General features: G+C 38.1%; 1 protein-coding gene and 1 long non-coding RNA gene across 2 annotated transcripts in view; both read left to right on the top strand.

Moving 5' to 3' along the window:
* The window catches only part of LOC127987559 (uncharacterized), a 1,718,354-nt gene that overhangs the window by 919,435 nt on the left and 779,948 nt on the right, over positions 1–18,971 (top strand). The window contains exon 56 of the mRNA XM_052589927.1: positions 10,971–11,147. Coding sequence (XP_052445887.1) covers positions 10,971–11,147 — 177 coding nt within the window. The remainder of the gene's footprint in view (positions 1–10,970; positions 11,148–18,971) is intronic.
* Positions 17,857–18,796, top strand: LOC127987655 (uncharacterized). Its single transcript, XR_008161310.1, has 2 exons — positions 17,857–18,490; positions 18,652–18,796. It is a non-coding gene; the product is annotated as an uncharacterized LOC127987655 (long non-coding RNA).

Genomic DNA, 18,971 nt, shown 5'->3' with positions numbered 1-18,971 from the left:
TAATGAATAGAAAACAAGGGGAAACGCGCAGTCACATGCTCAAACAAGTGGAAAGCTCGGGCGCGCGTGCTGCAGTCTCATTTCCACAAGCGCTTGCACTCTCGTGGCGTCTGTCGTTGCCATGAAACCAACTGCGCTCTCCATGATGACAAGAAGGATCAGCAAAATATTAATTGATTTCTAGCCCTTGCGTTAACTTTATAACTAGATATATTTATAGATATATTTATGGAGATGAAAAATAATAAAGGCGCCCTGTACAGCTATGATCAGCTGTTCGGCCGAGCATTCAATGTTGTGACGCTGTAAGCTGATCAGTTGGTTCGTTGCTGCAGCGCTCTATCACTCGCACACCATAAAGAGCAAAATGTTTTTTAATGTTTCACTTTCGTTATTACAACGACAATTTGGAAGCGGATAATTTCTTCACAAACAGCTCATTTTGACTCAAAATGTTAGAATGCTGCACCTACATTTGATAGTGTGAATAAGATCAGCGCAACGCAGACCGCTGCATTGACAGCGTGAAACATGATCTGTCTACAGCAGCCAGGGCTCCGCCGTTTACTGTCTAGGAGCTCAGCGCTGAGACAGAAAATGCCGGTCCAGCGCTGATTGAGGAATTAAATTCGAAAATAAAAGACAATTTGACTAGACAATTTGACATTTTTTTCTCGCGTCTGTGAATTTATTTTTTAATCATTTGCTCTGAGATGAAGCAAATATATTTGTGCGGGAATTTCTCGCACTATAAAAGCTAACCTTGCGGGAATGGTTTAAATTATGCGCAATCTCCGCATTCCCGCACCGAAATTCAAGCCCTGCACACACACACAAACACACACCTGCAGCGCTGAGGAACAGTATATAGTGTCCCATACTCTGCATTTAACACACACACACACCGTGAACAGATACACGCACACTCTCTCGCACACACGCACACACACACACACACTCTTTCTCTCTCTCTCTCTCTCACACACACACACACACACAAACACACACCTGCAGCGCTGAGGAACAGTATATAGTGTCCCATACTCTGCATTTAACACACACACACACACACCGTGAACAGATACACGCACACTCTCTCGCTCGCACGCACACACACACACTCTTTCTCTCTCTCTCTCTCTCACACACACACACACACACAAACACACACCTGCAGCGCTGAGGAACAGTATATAGTGTCCCATACTCTGCATTTAACACACACACACACACCGTGATACACGCACACTCTCTCGCACACACGTACACACACACACACACACACCTGCAGCGCTGAGGAACAGTTGGGGTTCAGTTCTTGCTCGAGGGTCTCTGTTTTGAGGTATTTATTTGGGGCTGGTTAGTAAAGGTTTGCAATCACTATGGCACATCCGGTTAGAATGCAATGACTCTGATGTTTCTTCTTTAATTTTTATTCTCCACTGTAGATATGTGGGTATGTGTCTGAAAGTATACACACAATAATGGTAAATAAAAGGTACACAATAATAAGTATAACAACAATACAAATTTACAACAATATTATATAGTTACAAAAGGCATTAAATAGGATTAACTATATTCAATGTATAATTACAATAAATCAACATTATGTACAGACTGCTCTGAGCGGGACTCGAACCCGCGGCCGTAACATTATTAGCGCCATTCCGGCGGTCTTATGTAAACAAATGACGGTGCAATGATAGAACGTTAATCCTGAGGCATTCATAGGTGCGCATGCAAATAAGCATATAATCCACATAACGGGTCTGATAAGCATATAAACAGCTGTCATAAACTATCATAATCACATTAATTCACACAAAGGAATGGCAATTGCTGAATCTTTGTACACACGCATACAGTATTCCCATTAATATCTGAAGTCTGTGATTAAATTAAACCGCAACAATACACAAATGTATTAATAACAAAGATAAGAACATTTGAACTTACTTCTAGCTGCACGCACACACTTGAAATAAACTTTGGAGAACACTCATTAGCTCCGCACTAAACTTTCTGATGCAACACACTTCTATATCCTTTGGCGGAACTACTTTCAGATGACGCTAAAGCTGTACTGATTCGTAGTTTCAACTGTCAATTAAAAAGCCCAACAATAGTATTCACTGTCCATTGTTTGTTATCACAGTCTTTACAACAGTCTCATTTCAGTCAGTCACCGCAGATCACAGTAATCCAGTTCATTAATGGACCAAATTATTATTATTATTATTTTGTTCACTCAGACCTGTACAGTAAAGAATGACAATTGCAAAAAAAGTTACAAATGTCTTTAAGTAAATTGTAATTAGGGATGCACGATCATGATTTTTCATGGCGATACCTATTTGCGTTATTTTTTTTTTTTTTTATCTTTAAACAACAAATAAGAAAGAAGGAAAGTGTGCATAAACAAGATGTTTATTTGGTATTTAATAGCCCAAATTGGCTTTTGACTATTGCAAACAATAACCGTAACCATCTGAAATTAACGGCAGTAACTGCACAGTAAGTAGACTACATTCAATACAAACATAGATGATACAGACCTCAGCATTTAGCTTTTGTTTCTGAATTGTGTTGAAACTACAGAGAACTGGCTTTAAATAAAAGATTAACTGTGACCATGTGAAATTAAAGACAACTGCATAGTTCTACAATCCAAACAACACAATCAACACACATTCAATACGAGGTTTCTTAAGCAGCATTCAGTATTTTAGTTTTTAAATTTGTTTTTAAAAAAAGGTCTTTACCAGTGAGACTAAATAAAAGTATGCTATATAAACGCATTATTCCAAACTGTTAAAATCAAATAATGTTGGTGCGAATAAAACAAAGATGCAAAGTGTTATGGTAATGATTCACATATATATATATATTTGTTTTTTTTTTACTTTGAAAAATAAATAACTATTGTCTCAAGTTAAAAAATATAGATGTCCATCATTACCCTGTTTTTTTTTTTTTTTTAATTGGATGAATTAAACACTTTTTTGCAAGCTCTACTTTACAAAAAAACAACAACAAACATTTCAGTTTTGTCAGTTAGTCCGTTTCGTTTCTCATCCAACACGTGAGAAGTTGATCTGAACATCCTTCACTGTCTCCTCTTGTGGAGGGCGCGGACAGGTACAGATACACTCGCGATAAAGGGACTCTTATTTTGTTCAGTCGGCTGTTTGCTTCCTGTTATCTGTGCCTCAGACGTGTAGCTCTGCACTTCCGGCGCTGATCGGCTGTCCGTGTCCTGCGAACAGATTTCGAAATACTTCCACACAAATGACATGATAGCAAATGATTACAATGTAGTCTGTGCATGCGGGCGTACTTCCGGAAAAATCGGTCTAAAAAAAAAAAAAAACCGGCCAAAAGCCGATTGCGTTTTTTAAGCGCAAACCGTCCGATTTATGGCCTTTCAACCGGTGAATCCCTAATTGTAATTCAGAAACAGAATTTTCTTGATTTCTCACATTTAAACTAAATTTTCACATTTAATGGTATTTTAAGTAGTTCTATAGTTCATCCTGTGTCTACTTTGTTCATCTTTTTTCTTCTGTATTTGTTTATGGTCATATAATAAGGCTTTTGGCAGTGTTTTAATTATTGTGATTGCAATCCGTCAAATTTTTATCCTTTTTACTTCTTCCTCATGTATAAGCGTGATTTGAACTCGAATAACATTCCGTAGTCCAGAAACTTTCTTTAGGTAAAGTTTAATAACAAAATTAACTGGAAAAATGTTACACGGTCAAAAAACTGTTTCGCTTCAATATTGCATCACAAAAAAAACTAACGGCTCTGGCCGGAAATGACATCATTGTCAATATGAAATATAATGCACATATTCAATTATTTACTTTTATAATTATTTACAATTCTTAACACACAATTATTTATTTATTCCACATCTATATAAAAAACAAATAAAATGAATAACATATGGCTCTTACACATCCGGCCCCTAATTGGTTGGGCAGGAGACCAAACAATTATTATAGACATTAATACTAAGAGCCCTTAAACTTGGACATTTATGCATAAGAAATAGCTACTTAGTTCTTCCACATGTTTCTTTAATTATCTTTACTCTTGATAGTTCCTTGTTAGTCCTCATGCTTAAATTGCTTCTTGAATTAAGCACAATTTATTTACAGGTCTCTCCAGTACATTTGTTTTGGTCTTTAACTTTACACGGCGTACAGTTCCACTGGAGTCTGGTATGGTTTGAATTACTCTTCCCATTATCCATGAATTGCGAGGGGAAGAACTGTCCACAACTAGAACCACATCGCCAGTTTCAAAGTTCCTTTTTAATTTTGACCATTTACTGCGTTCTTGTAGAATGGGCAGGTACTCATGAGTCCATCTGCTCCAGAACAAATCAGCAAGGTATTGGATTTGCCTCCAACGTTTTCTCGCATATTGGTCCTCCTTATTAAAGACACCTGGTGGTAAGCTGGGTTGAGTTTTCAACAACAATAAGTGGTTAGGTGTCAGAGGCTCAAGGTCATTTGGATCTTCTGAGGTACTAGTTATTGGTCTGTTGTTGACAATGCTTTCCACCTCACACATGATGGTATGAAGACTGTCATCATTAATAGTCTGTTCCTTTAAGAGAGCGTTGAGTATCTTTCTTACAGTACGGATTTGACGCTCCCAAACCCCACCTTGATGAGAAGCAGCTGGACTGTTGAAGATCCATTTAATACCTCTCTGTAGCATGGTGTTTCCAATTTTGTGATGGTCCAGGTTCCTCAGTGCTTCTCGCAATTCTCTTTCTGCGCCGACAAAATTTGTTCCATTGTCTGAGCGCATGACTGACACCTGTCCTCTTCTACTTATAAAACGTCTCAAAGCGTTTATGCAAGAATCAGTGTTCAAACTATCTGCTATCTCAATGTGTACTGCTCTGATTGTTAGGCAAGTGAACAACACTCCATACCTTTTTACAGTACTCCGACCCCGTTTTATGTCGAAGGGTCCAAAGTAATCTACGCCCACGTTCGTGAAAGGGGGTTTATTAGGTAGCAAGCGGTCTTCTGGCAAGCTTGCCATTTTTTGCTCACCAACTCTTCCATTGAGTCTGCGACAAACTGCACATTTATGGATAAGTTTTCGAATTGCTGAATTGGCTTGGGGGATCCAGAATTTTTGTCTGAGAATAGATAACATGTAGTTTCGACCACAGTGTCCACATCTTTGATGAATATCATTTAAAATGAGAGTTGAAATCTTGGAGCATTTTGAGAGGATTGCGGGATGTCTGGATTCCTCTGGCATGGCTGCTCTGTTGAGCCTACCTCCCACTCTTAGTATCCCATCCTGAAGTACAGGGTCAAGCTTGAACAACTTACTTCGTTTCTTAACAGGAATATTCTTTCTCAGAGCCTCAATTTCATCCTGAAACTGTTGTTTTTGACTGAATTGAATGAGCTGAATTTCTGCTTGGTTCAGGTTTTCCAGGCTCAATGACCTTTTCTCCATTGTTGATCTGTATTTTTGCATTTGCTCCTGTAGAAGAGATGCTTGTTTTTCTGGGTCTTTCTCTGATTGAGCAATGGACTCTTGGAATTGTCTCCTTACTTTACATAACTGTAAAAGTGTTTCTTTTAGTCTTATCATCCATGCCACTGCCTTTTTCAGACGAAACCAGCTTGAGTAGAAATCAATTAGCTTGCTTACAATGTCCTTGCCTTCTTTAATGTTAAGAACATTGACTTTGATTTCACCTTTGATTTCAGGGTCTTGTTGTGCTCCTTGATTAATTTGATCTCGGCTTTGTGGCCATTCTTCTTCTGGTTTCCACAAAAAGTTGGGCCCTTTAAACCATCTTTCTTCTTGCACAAAGTCCTTTGCTTTAAGACCTCTAGTAGCTTGATCTGCAGGATTTTCTGCTGACTTGACAAACCTCCATTGTAATGAAGTAGTAGCATCCCGTATGAGTGAGATCCTGTTTGCTACAAATGTTTTGAAGCGTGCACTATCATTGCCAATGTAGCTGAGCACTGTAGTGCTATCCGTCCAGAAAACCGACTGCTGTAGTGGAATTTGAAGCTCTTGTCTAAGTATTTTGTCTACTTTGACGGCTATAGTTGCTGCTGTCAGCTCAAGTCTAGGGATTGTGATTTGTTTGAGAGGGCTAACTCTTGACTTTCCCATCAACAATGAACAATGTTTCTGATTTTGTTCATTTGTAAGTACAAGATAAGTGGCTGTGCCATACGCACTCTCACTTGCATCAGAGAAATGATGCAGTTGCGCTTCTGTTGTGTTACCAAACTTTTCTGGTTTTACACACCTTTTGATCCGAAAGTCTGAGAGGTGATTTAAATCTTCAAGCCATTTGACCCATTGATCAGCTCGTTTACCGTCAATCTCTTCGTCCCATCCATATCCTTGTTTGCACATATCCCTCAGAAGAAGCTTGACTGGTAAGATGAGTGGCACCAGAAACCCAAGGGGGTCATAAATTGAGTTAACAACCGAGAGAATACCTCTCCTACTGAATGGCTTCTCTTGTACCTTGATCTTATATGTGAAAGCGTCATTTTCTGTACACCACTGGATGCCAAGTGCTCTCTCAATAGGCAGAAAATCCTGATCTAAGTCAAGGTCCTTTATTCCACTGGCCCTTTGATCTTCTGGAATAGACAATAGTACTTTTCTACTATTGCTTACCCACTTGGTTAGGCAGAAACCTCCTTCAGCGCACAACTTCCGAACATCACTTGCTAAGTCAATAGCTTCTTGTTCTGTGGACACAGATTTCAGGCAGTCATCAACATAAAAATTGTGTATAACTGTTTCAACAGCCTTCGGAGATGCTACTTCTTTTCTGTCCTCAGCAGTCCTTTTCAGTGCATAAGAGGCGCAGCTAGGTGACGAAGTGGCTCCGAATAGGTGCACCATCATCCTAAATTATTCTATAGGTGCATTCAAATTGCCCTCTGGCCACCAAAGAAAACGAAGCAGATCTGCATCCTCCTCAGGAACCCTCACCTGATAGAACATCGACTCCACATCTGCCATCATGGCTATTGGTTCTTCCCTAAATCTGGTAAGGACACCAATGAGTGTGTTTGTGAGGTTCGGACCTTGTAGCAATTGGCTGTTCAAGGACATGCCTTGAAACGAAGCAGTACAATCAAAAACCACTCTTATTTTCTTTTTCTTTGGGTGGTACACCCCGTGGTGTGGTATGTACCAGACTCTGTTGTCATTGCGAACAAGCTGTTCGGGGGGAACTTTAACTGCATATCCTTTGTCTATTATACTTTTCATGAAGCTACAGTAATCTTCAAGCAAACTTGAGTTCTTTTGAAGCTTTCTTTTCATGTTAGCAGCACGCAGTTCGGCAACACATCGATTATTTGGCATTTTGATTGCTTCATTTCTCAGGGGTAGTCTTACACAGTAATGCCCATTCTCAAACTTAGTCTTTTCCTGCACTGATTGCATGAACTGTTTGTCCTCCACTGACATTTCCTCTTTCTCCTCATAGTGTCGCTCTGGGAAATCTGTGTTGTACTGTTGAATCAACAATTTCTCTATCTCCACCACTGAGAGACGATTAACTGTATGATGTGGCAGTTTGGACTTTTCTGCAGTGTTGCTTTCTTTCTTGATGGGTCCATTCACCACCCAACCCAGTGCAGTTTTCACAGCATACGGTCCACCCTGTTGACTGTTTATGATGTACCATGGCTCCATTGCCTTTGCATTGTTGGCTCCAATCAAAAGGTCTACATTTGCATCAATATTAGGTATGCTTACTTCGTTTAAGTATGGCCATTCTTTTATGTGTTCTTGTTTAGGAATGTTCTCGCTTTGAACAGGGATACTGCTGTGTGTGAAGACTTTAGGTAACTCGTAATATTTTGTGTCTTCCAATGCACACACTTCCAAGTCTGTGAGAATGAAACTGTTTACTATCTTCTGCTCATCTGTTTTATTTTGACACATAGTGCTCAGTAGAATTTGAGTTGGCTTCCCTTTCAGGTTCAGTTTCCTTTGCAGTTCACCAGTACAAAATGTAGCTGTACTTCCTGCATCCAAGAAAGCATATGTTTCTACATATCTGTCACTCTTCTTCGACTTGACTTTTACTGGCACTATTGAAAGCACACAGTTATCTCCTCCAGACTCTGTGTTCTCACTTGATTGGTGATTAAGGGAGACTTGGGCACATGAGATCTTCTGTTCTTGTGTTTCAACATCTTTTGTACCTTTTTGGTTATCTTTAATGTGCAGAATGTCTGGGTGTTTTTGAGAACATTCTTTACATTCCATTCTCTTTTTGCAAGTCTTGCTAAGATGGCCTTGAGTTAAGCAGCCAAAACATAAGCCTTTAGACTTCAGGAAATCCACACGTACATTATGTGGCTGCTCTTTTATTTCACTGCATGACTCTAGAGCATGATCCTTGGTGCAAAACATACATGGTTTTTCAAAGGCGTTGAGGCTCTTGGGGGAACTGACTTGTTTCCTGGACACAATTTGAGGCCTTCTTTCCTCCATGCAAATGTTGGTTGCAAAGCTGCTCTTTATTACTCCTTTTTTAGTAGGATACTTTTCTTTCTGATTTCCCTTTGCTATTACATCATTGCGATGGTCCAGTATGTCACCAAAGAGAGGGTCCATGGCCACTTTAGCTTGACGATCAATGAAGTCAACTAAATGAGTGAATCTTGCTCTGACTCCTTGTCTCTCTTTGATGTCGTAAGCTTCTGATCGCCACCTTTCTTTCATCTTGAATGGTAGTTTTGACAGTATAACTCTCATATTGGTAGGATTGTCCATTTCCTCCATGAACTCTCCATCTTCCATTGTATTCCGACAACCAATCAGGAACAGAGCATACGCACTCAAAGCTTTACCATCATCAGACTTGATCTGAGGCCACTTTAAAGCTTTATCAATATAAGCACTAGCTATGATTAGCTCGTCTCCATAATGTCTTTGGAGCAATCGTTTTGCTTCCTTGAAACCTCTGCTTGAAGGCATATATTCACAGCTTCTTACAATCTCTTGTGGCTCCCCAGCGGTATACTGTTCAAGGTAATATAACTTGTCTTTTTCATTGTCTATCTGGTGTTCTATGGTATGTTCAAAGGACCTGATAAAAGATTTGAAAGTCAGTGGATCACCAGTAAACACTTGGATGTCTTTACTTGGAAGCTGAATTTGTCTTTGCTGTTTCACAAGTAATTCAGTCAAGTCATTTTGCTTCTGCATAATTTGAATAAGGCTGTCATCTGTTTGACGATTGTTACTGTGGCCTGTGGCTCTTGATGCGTCAAATGGTGGTGCAAGTAACACTGGGCTTGAGATGGCCTTCATTTGAGTTTTTTCCACAGATGAATGACCTGGTGAATCATTACTCAGTTCTGTTTTCAGCTCTGAATACTTCTGGTGGATTCCCCTCCTTGGCTTAGATTGTACACTGCTTCTGCCGTCATCTGATCGTTCATACTCTTTTAGGACCTTTAATTTAGCATTGCTTTCTGCAAGAGCTGTTTCTATTTCAAGTTCCTCCATTTTTGCTTTAAGTTGCATTTTTTCAATTTCAAGTTGTTGTTTCTTCTTAAGGGATGCTGCCCTTGCTAGCAGAGCTGCACGTTTTGATTCTTCTCTTGCGCAAGCTGATGATACTGAGGAGGAAACTGATCCACTTCCAACATCTGAATCATGTTTTTTAGATTCACTCTTGTTTGCAGATACCTGTGAGACACTGTCGTGAGGACTAACATCATCCTCCATATCAACATTATCTTTTTGGCCTTTTTTATCACCAACAGCAGCTATCCAGTTTCCTGTTTTCTTTTCAAATTCTCTCAGGGAGTCCAATTTAGGCTGAAACCAATTTTGTTGATCTGCAATCTTTTCATCTTCAGGCAAAAGATCTTGTACTTGCAAATTTAATTCATTAAATTCGTTTAGCAATTGTGCAAAGTCAAGTTGCATCAAATCTTGTACATTCTGCAGATTTTCTTCATCAATCATCAACCTTTCAATGGCTTTGCTTTTACTGGTAAGAGCAGATAATTTCGCTCTTCTTAGTCCAATGCGTCGGTGAAGCTGTTCTTCCAACGCTCTTTCAGTGGGTTTAGGCGCCCTCTTGTGTTCAGAAAGTGCAACGTCCTCTCCCTCTTCAGCCATCTTAATTCAATCAATGCACAAACTGCTTGCAGACGATTAAAAGTACGCAAAGCACCTTTCTGTATCAATCGTATACATTCCAGTTTCTTCAAACATGCATTGCCTTTTTATAGCTGATTTAAAGTCCGTTACCTCAATCAAAAGAGCCGAACTTAAACAAGTAGCGACGTTCTTCTCTGTGACGCAGTTTTAAATCCACTGGAGAATAAAGCACTGTCCCCTATTCATATTCCACGATCGTTAAACATTTCAGTGTTCAAACACCGACGTTGATTTCCTTGATGATGTCTTTACCGTCGAATCAAGTGCGCACCTTCCGCACACTTTCTTTTCTTTTCATTGCGAGTTTTTTGACTTTCTTTGTGATTGCAATCCGTCAAATTTTTATCCTTTTTACTTCTTCCTCATGTATAAGCGTGATTTGAACTCGAATAACATTCCGTAGTCCAGAAACTTTCTTTAGGTAAAGTTTAATAACAAAATTAACTGGAAAAATGTTACACGGTCAAAAAACTGTTTCGCTTCAATATTGCATCACAAAAAAAACTAACGGCTCTGGCCGGAAATGACATCATTGTCAATATGAAATATAATGCACATATTCAATTATTTACTTTTATAATTATTTACAATTCTTAACACACAATTATTTATTTATTCCACATCTATATAAAAAACAAATAAAATGAATAACATATGGCTCTTACAATTATTGCACTGTATGATGTTAACAGATGATGAATTACTCACACATGAACATAACGTGTCTGATTCATTGTGTTTTCTCTTTCTGTCTTCAGTCTGCGTTATTGCAGTATTACAGAGAAACAGTGTCTCATCCTGACTTCAGCTCTGAAATCAAACCCATCACACCTGAGAGAACTCAACCTGAGCGGGAATGAACTACTAGGAGACTCTGGAGTGAAACACCTCAGTGATCTACTGATGAACACACAATTCAAGCTGGAGAAACTAGAGTTAGTATCATTATACTCTACAGCAGTTACAGTCAGATTAAAGATTACTGTTTACTTTCAGGAAAAGAAAAGGAAAGAAAAGAATGTGACGTGTGGCCAAATATAGTGTCCCATAATTTGAACATGTGATCTGCATTACTCTGAATACTCTGAACATCTGCATTTAACACACACACACACACACACACACACACACTCACTCTCACACACACACACACACACAGTGAACACACACACTCACTCTCATACACACACACACACACACACACCGTGAACACACACACCTTGAAAACACACACTCACTCTCATACACACACACACAGTGAAAACACACTCTCTCACATACACACACACAGTGAACACACACACACACACACACACTCTCACACACACACACACACACAGTGAAAACACACTCTCTCACATACACACACACAGTGAACACACACAGTGAACACACACACACACAGTGAACACACACACGCACACACAGTGAACACACACACACACCGTGAACACACACACCTTGAAAACACACACTCACTCTCATACACACACACAGTGAAAACACACTCTCTCACATACACACATACAGTGAACACACACACACACACACACAGTGAACACACACACACAGTGAAAACACACTCTCTCACATACACACATACAGTGAACACACACACACAGTGAACACACACACACAGTGAAAACACACTCTCTCACATACACACATACAGTGAACACACACACATTGAACACACACACACAGTGAAAACACACTCTCTCACATACACACATACAGTGAACACACACACACACACAGTGAACACACACACACAGTGAAAACACACTCTCACATACACACATACAGTGAACACACACACACAGTGAAAACACACTCTCTCACATACACACATACAGTGAACACACACACACACACACACAGTGAACACACACACACAGTGAAAACACACTCTCTCACATACACACATACAGTGAACACACACACACACACACACACACACAGTGAACACACACACACAGTGAACACGCACTCTCTCACATACACACATACAGTGAACACGCACACACACACACACAGTGAACACACACACACAGTGAAAACACACTCTCTCACATACACACATACAGTGAACACACACACACAGTGAAAACACACTCTCTCACATACACACATACAGTGAACACACACACACAGTGAAAACACACTCTCTCACATACACACATACAGTGAACACACACACACACACACACACAGTGAAAACACACTCTCTCACATACACACATACAGTGAACACACACACACAGTGAACGCACACACACAGTGAAAACACACTCTCTCACATACACACATACAGTGAACACACACACACATACACAGTGAACACACACGCGCACACACAGTGAACACACACACACACAGTGAAAACACACTCTCTCACATACACACATACAGTGAACACACACACACACACACACACACACAGTGAACACACACACAGTGAAAACACACTCTCTCACATACACACATACAGTGAACACACACACACACAGTGAACACACACAGTGAAAACACACTCTCTCACACACACACACAGTGAACACACACACACACACACACTCTCTCACATACACACACACAGTGAACACACACACACACACACACACCTGCAGTTGTGGTTCAGTTTTTGCTCAAGGGTCTCATCTCAGTCAATCACCGGAGATCACAGTAATCCAATTCATTAATGGACCAAAATATTATTTTTTATAATATTTTTATTCACTCAGACATGTACAGTAAAGAATGACAGTAGCAAAAAAAGTAAAAAATATATTTAAATACATTTTCTTGATTTCTCACATTTAATGTTATTTTAAGTAGTTCTGTAGTTCATCCTGTGTCTACTTTGTTCATCTTTTTTCTTCTGTTTTTGTTTATGGTCATATAATAAGGTTTTTGGCAGTGTTTTAATTATTGAACTGTATGATGTTAACAGATGATGAATTACTCACACATGAACATAACGTGTCTGATTCATTGTGTTTTCTCTTTCTGTCTTCAGTCTGTGTGATTGCAGTATTACAGAGAAACAGTGTCTCATCTTGACTTCAGCTCTGAAATCAAACCCATCACACCTGAGAGAACTGAACCTGAGTCTGAATCAAATAAAAAACACAGGAGTGAATCACTTATGTGACGTACTGAAGGATTCACGCTGTAAACTGGAGAGATTGAGGTCAGTAACATTCACAGACAAGAATCAAAATGATGAAAATCACTTTGTTTAACTCTTATGTGCTGTTCAAGGTCTTTTGAGACCCCAAATGATGTTTGCTGAAATAAAAACTAATGTTCCCTTTATCTAAATGACAACCCTTCCACAGGTTCACAAAGCAGAACGATTACACTCGCAAAAAACAATCAATTGAAATGAAAATGTTGATTTTGAGTTACATCATTTGTCAAAAAATGTCTGAAGAGGTGATAACCAGAAAATATCATAGATCCTTAAACTACACAAATGTGGACTTAAAACATTAATAAACTTAGTGTTATTAAAGTGTTTGTTTTTTTTTGTAACAAAAAGTCGTTTTGTTGGCTGTGTTCTCTGGAGAGCCCAAACAGCACGAGTGTCGTCCCCAAACGAACAGCACATAAGAGTTGAACAAAACACTTTATACTCAATATCTCATGATGAATGTGTTCACATTATATTTGTGAAAGATTCTTCATCTTAATGATTTGTTTGTAAGATGATCTCTCTTCCTCTGTTTGTCTCTTTCTAGTCTTCGTTACTGTGACATTACAGATGTTTCTTCTTTAACTCAGTCTTTGACAAACACAAAAGTTCTGCAGTTTCTAAAAGAGCTTGATCTGAGATATAATAAGATTGGAGACTCAAAGCAGAAGCTCATTGATGTGCTACGAGACTCAAACTGTGAACTGAGGTGAGTAAACTTCACTTTGTGATATTAAAGAGATTCATTTACCTCTGATATGTGAACAAATATATACTTTCAGATATTAGTGAAAAGAGTTGATCAAATGATCATCAAGCTTTATTTCAAAGGGTTTGTGTCAGAATGAAATGTAAAGTTTATAAAAATGTTGAACACAAAGGAGGAAAGAGAAGAAAAGCAGACTGTCACAGCTTTCTACAGCAACAGCTGCTTTATTAATGAGATCAGTAATAGTGAATCATTAGAGTTTGAAATAGATTTGTTCAGATTGTAGGAAAACGCTGGTAAAATCAGAGCAGATTCAGCTTCAGCTCACAGTCGTCCAGCATCACATGATCAATGTCTCTGTCTCTTGTGTGTTTTTACTTTGACAAGCAACACGTCACATTACTTTACACTTACTTTCTGTAAGAGATAATGTACCTCCAGCCGCTTGTTATCACAGAATAAACCCGACAGGGTGATCAGGACTTGTGTCCTCCTGAAGAGACTTATTCTGTGATCACATCCGGCTGCATCTGCATTATCACACTTATTAAATATATTTTTACATTTTTACTATTTTGTACTTTGTTCCACTGAACTCTGATGATCTTCTCTTGTGTTCAATCTTAGAGTATAGAAGGAGTTCAATCACCAGAAGCTGATAAATACTGTATCTCATAATGTGAAGTGATCTTGAGAGGAGCAGTAAACATCAGCTGAAGATCCACAGAAGAGCTTCACTACTGTGTCTATGAGGAGAAATAAATGTGTGATAAATGTGTAAATGTGATCCATACAGGTGAAGAGACTCAGACTTTACAATCAAATAATGCAACATGTGTGTTAGAAACATGATATTGAATGATTAATGTTTCTTTAGTATTCAAGCAGATGATCATTGTGTTTAATGTAAAGCTGGAACAGAGGAGGAAGAAGCTCAGATGACTCTGTCTGGCTCTTCAGTTTAATAATATTTCTATTAAACTCATTCATAATGATTCAAATGTTTCAATGTGATTGTCAAGTGCAGCACTTAAATGTGTCAAAAGATATAAAGCAAATCTACAATGTTTGAAACTTATCTCATGTTTTATATACATTATTCTATTTTACTTTATATTTAGTTGTGTGTCTGTTGTTAATGTACATATATCCAGTATATAGTCTTTGTTCTGTGGATGGAGTCTCTCCTTCATCAAATCAACTAAACATTTTCACAAGTTAACAGCATTTGTGTCTTTCACTCTCCTCTAAATACTCAAACACATTTAGTCTTTTTAACACTTTTATATTTTCATGTAAATTAAATGCCACATGCAGTTAAAAACAAGTGAAAAGTTTACTTGTCTGTTTTAAGTATTATTAAACTGTTTTAAATATATAACTTGTAGACATGAAAGATAAAGCATAAATAGCTAATGCATAATAACAGAAATGTTCCCATTATATGTACAGCAGGTATTTTTTTATTTATTTTATTTGTATTTTTCTCAGTTAATATATTTCTAAAGGTGCTGTACTTTCTTAATTGCGCCGCATGAGTATATGTTGGTCAGAGATGTTTTGGAGCAGAAGATCTGCAGGATTCTGGAGGTTCATCATGTGGAAAGGTGATAGTTAGGTAAAGTGCTTCTGTCGTTCTCTAACATTCAGATCTGTAAAGTAAGGTGGAAAGGACACAGCTCTGATACAGAGTCATTCTAGTGTTGGACCTCCACATATTGTTCAGTGTTATAAAGCTGTTTCTGCTCTTGCTAATGCGTCTCTTGATGTCATTGTCTGTCCTCCATCATGTCTAATGATGAAGCCCAGGTCTACAAACTCCTCATTTCTACAGAGGTCTGCTCCTGTACTTTAATTGCTGAGGGGTTTGAGGTGTTCAGTGTTATCATCTCTGTTTTCTGCTTGTTGATCTTGGAGTCTAGTTGTCTGAGTCCAGATGTTTTCTCTGGTGAGGGTGTAAGAACAACAGCTAATCATCAGTGAAGTCAAGATCTTCTCTGGATAATGCTCGACTTAAACAGACAAACACTTCATGAGTCAGCTGTCAGCTTTCCTCACAACGGAGAGCTCAGACTCAGATGTTGATAAAATAATCTTATAATATTCATACACCAGACAGTTGAGTATCTAGTGCACAGTGTGTAGTGTGTCATTTAGGATTTCATTTGGATATAAATTAAATCCAAGGAATGGTCATTTAGTTTTATTAATTAATCTAAATTAAACCGTCAAATGGTCAGCAAATGAGCTTAATGAACTTTGATGCTTGAGCAGCAAATCAGCATATTAGTATGATTTTTTTTTTTTCAGATAGCTAGCAGGACAAACAACTATGAATGGGACTGTCATACACATCGAAAATTTTAAGTCAAATTAACTTAATATTTTTTAGTTCAATAAAATATATATTTTAAGTGTCTGTTACCATAAACTGTAAACCCTAATAAGTTCACAGAACTCTTTAAGTTTAAAAAATACATTTGATATTACATTTCTGTGCAGATAGATATAAGTCCAGTGTTCGAATTGAGGGGGAGCTGGGGGGGTCCGTGACCCCCCATAAGCATCAAGGGTCAATCCCCTGGTTTTTCATTAAAACTAAAATAGATACAATATTTGACATAGCCCTATTTTTTTTTATCAAGGTATTGCGCTGCCGCTCCCATAAAAAGCTCCTTCAAATTAGATGTGCGTCTGAAAATACGCTCAAGTGCGCCACACGCTGTTTTCTGAAGGAATTTACAGACTGCGGGAGCGACATCGCTGTGTGATTGGCTGAAAGAGTGATCCTTCCTCATTATTTTACCTCACGATGACGGTAAAATAATATTTCTTTGTTTTATGATTGTTTAGTACACCTAATTTACTGCTACTGAATAAGTGTTTATCCTAGAATCGGACAGTCACTTTTATTATAATCTTGGTCTGTCAATAGTTGTTGTTTTTTTATCTTGTGATGCTAGCTCACTATCGGATTGTTAGTTGTAATTAGCCATGTAATGTAATTCTGAAAAAAAAGCTAGCGTTGCATCCATTCTAAATTAAACAAATAATTTTAAATCTATAGCCATAACTGCTCATAAACAGTGTTAATTTAATTAAGGACATTGTTACTGATGAAAATGTTAATCAGGTGAAGGCTTTTTTTGTATCAAAGATGACAAAGCAGGGTTGCTAATTCTCACAAATTGTGCGTGAGACACACATGCATTGATTATTACACCGAAGAAAAACATGCAGATCAACCGTTTTTGTTATGAATTGTATCCTATTTTCCGTTATTATGTATAGCCTAATAAAATTAGTGTAGTATTTAAGGTTAAATGGAGAAAAGGATTTTAAATTCAATGCAAAGAGGCAAATTAAAGTCATTTTGTGGCATTTGTTTACACACTCTAATAAATATACATCTATGTACCGTATTTTTCGGACTATGAGTGCTTTTTTCATGACTTTTTTCATGATGAGGAAAAAAACATATAGGGTAAATCGCACTGGACTATAAATCGCATTTATTTAGAACCAAGAACCAAGAGAAAACATTGCTGTCTCCAGCCGCGAGAGGGCGCTCTATGTCTTCAGTGTAGACTACAGGAGAACTGAGCAGCATAGAGCGCCCTCTGGTGGCTGTAGACGGTAATGTTTTCTCTTAGTTCATTTCTCTTGGTTCATGTCAAATTAATTTTGATAAGTCGCATCTGACTATAAGTGGCAGGACCAGCCAAACTATGAAAAAACTTATAGTCCGGAAAAAACGGTAGTCTAGTTGCTCAAAAGAGTATTGCAGGTCATAACTGCTTACTTATTTTTAGGTTTTCCATTTGAATAAATATTTAGTTTCAAATTATACATTTTAAAAAGATACTAGTATAAGCACACAAGTGAATATTAATGCAATAAAAATACTGAATTTAACCCAAGAAAAGTACAGTAGGCCTATTCATGTGAATTGATAATGAATCAAGAGATCGAAATTGATTAATGGTCATCAGCATCGTAATCGTATCAAATTCTTTCTATTTTTTCCCTCTTGTAGAAACACTATTGTGACAAAACATATATTTAATGTAGTCTCTCATTCACCACTATAGAAGTTTACCCAACTATGACAACTTCCGCTTGAAAATATGAAAGGGTTGTGTAACTACATTCAAGATAAATTAGTTAAATGAAATAAAATGCCTACATGTGCACTGTTCAAAGTTTACCACCATTAATAATAACCTTAATAAGTAGCATGATTATCATATAGTGCTTTCTTAAATATATTCGCAGTAACGACAACAAATATAATATTACAACTTACATCTTACATTATTTTCAGATATGGACAAGGGAAAGAAGAGAAGAGCCATCACTGACTTTTTTGAAGGGTAAGTCTGTTTATTATTATTATTATTTTAATTTCAAGATTCTTCTGGATTTTTATTTTAATTTCTGCTCTTTAAAAGTGACTCGGTGTGTCCCAGGCTTTAGACACTTAATCAGAACACTTTGAAACATCAGATTGGTATGTAATATTTATTTCTTGTAGCATACAGCCTAAGAGGAGCCTCATGGGTAAAACGCTTAACCAGGACACTCAAACAGCACAGCACTTACATTTATCACCCAGGCTACAAGAAAAACTACCAGACCTGCCCCAATCCAGGACAAACCCCGATACAGACAGACCAGCCCCAATCAGAGCAGACCAGACAGACCAGCTCCAATCCAGGACAACATTAGTCAGCACATCCACAACAAACTGTTCACATCCAGCCCAGTCCATGAGCACAGCTTTGTCCCTGCTTACTAGTACAGACAGGGTAATACACTTCAGCAAGCAACAGCTTGAGGCATGGACACAGCAGT

Source organism: Carassius gibelio, chromosome B22 (assembly GCF_023724105.1).
Source record: "Carassius gibelio isolate Cgi1373 ecotype wild population from Czech Republic chromosome B22, carGib1.2-hapl.c, whole genome shotgun sequence".
In the NCBI taxonomy this organism is placed as follows: Eukaryota; Metazoa; Chordata; class Actinopteri; order Cypriniformes; family Cyprinidae; genus Carassius; species Carassius gibelio.
This window is presented reverse-complemented; position numbering and strand designations above follow the sequence as displayed.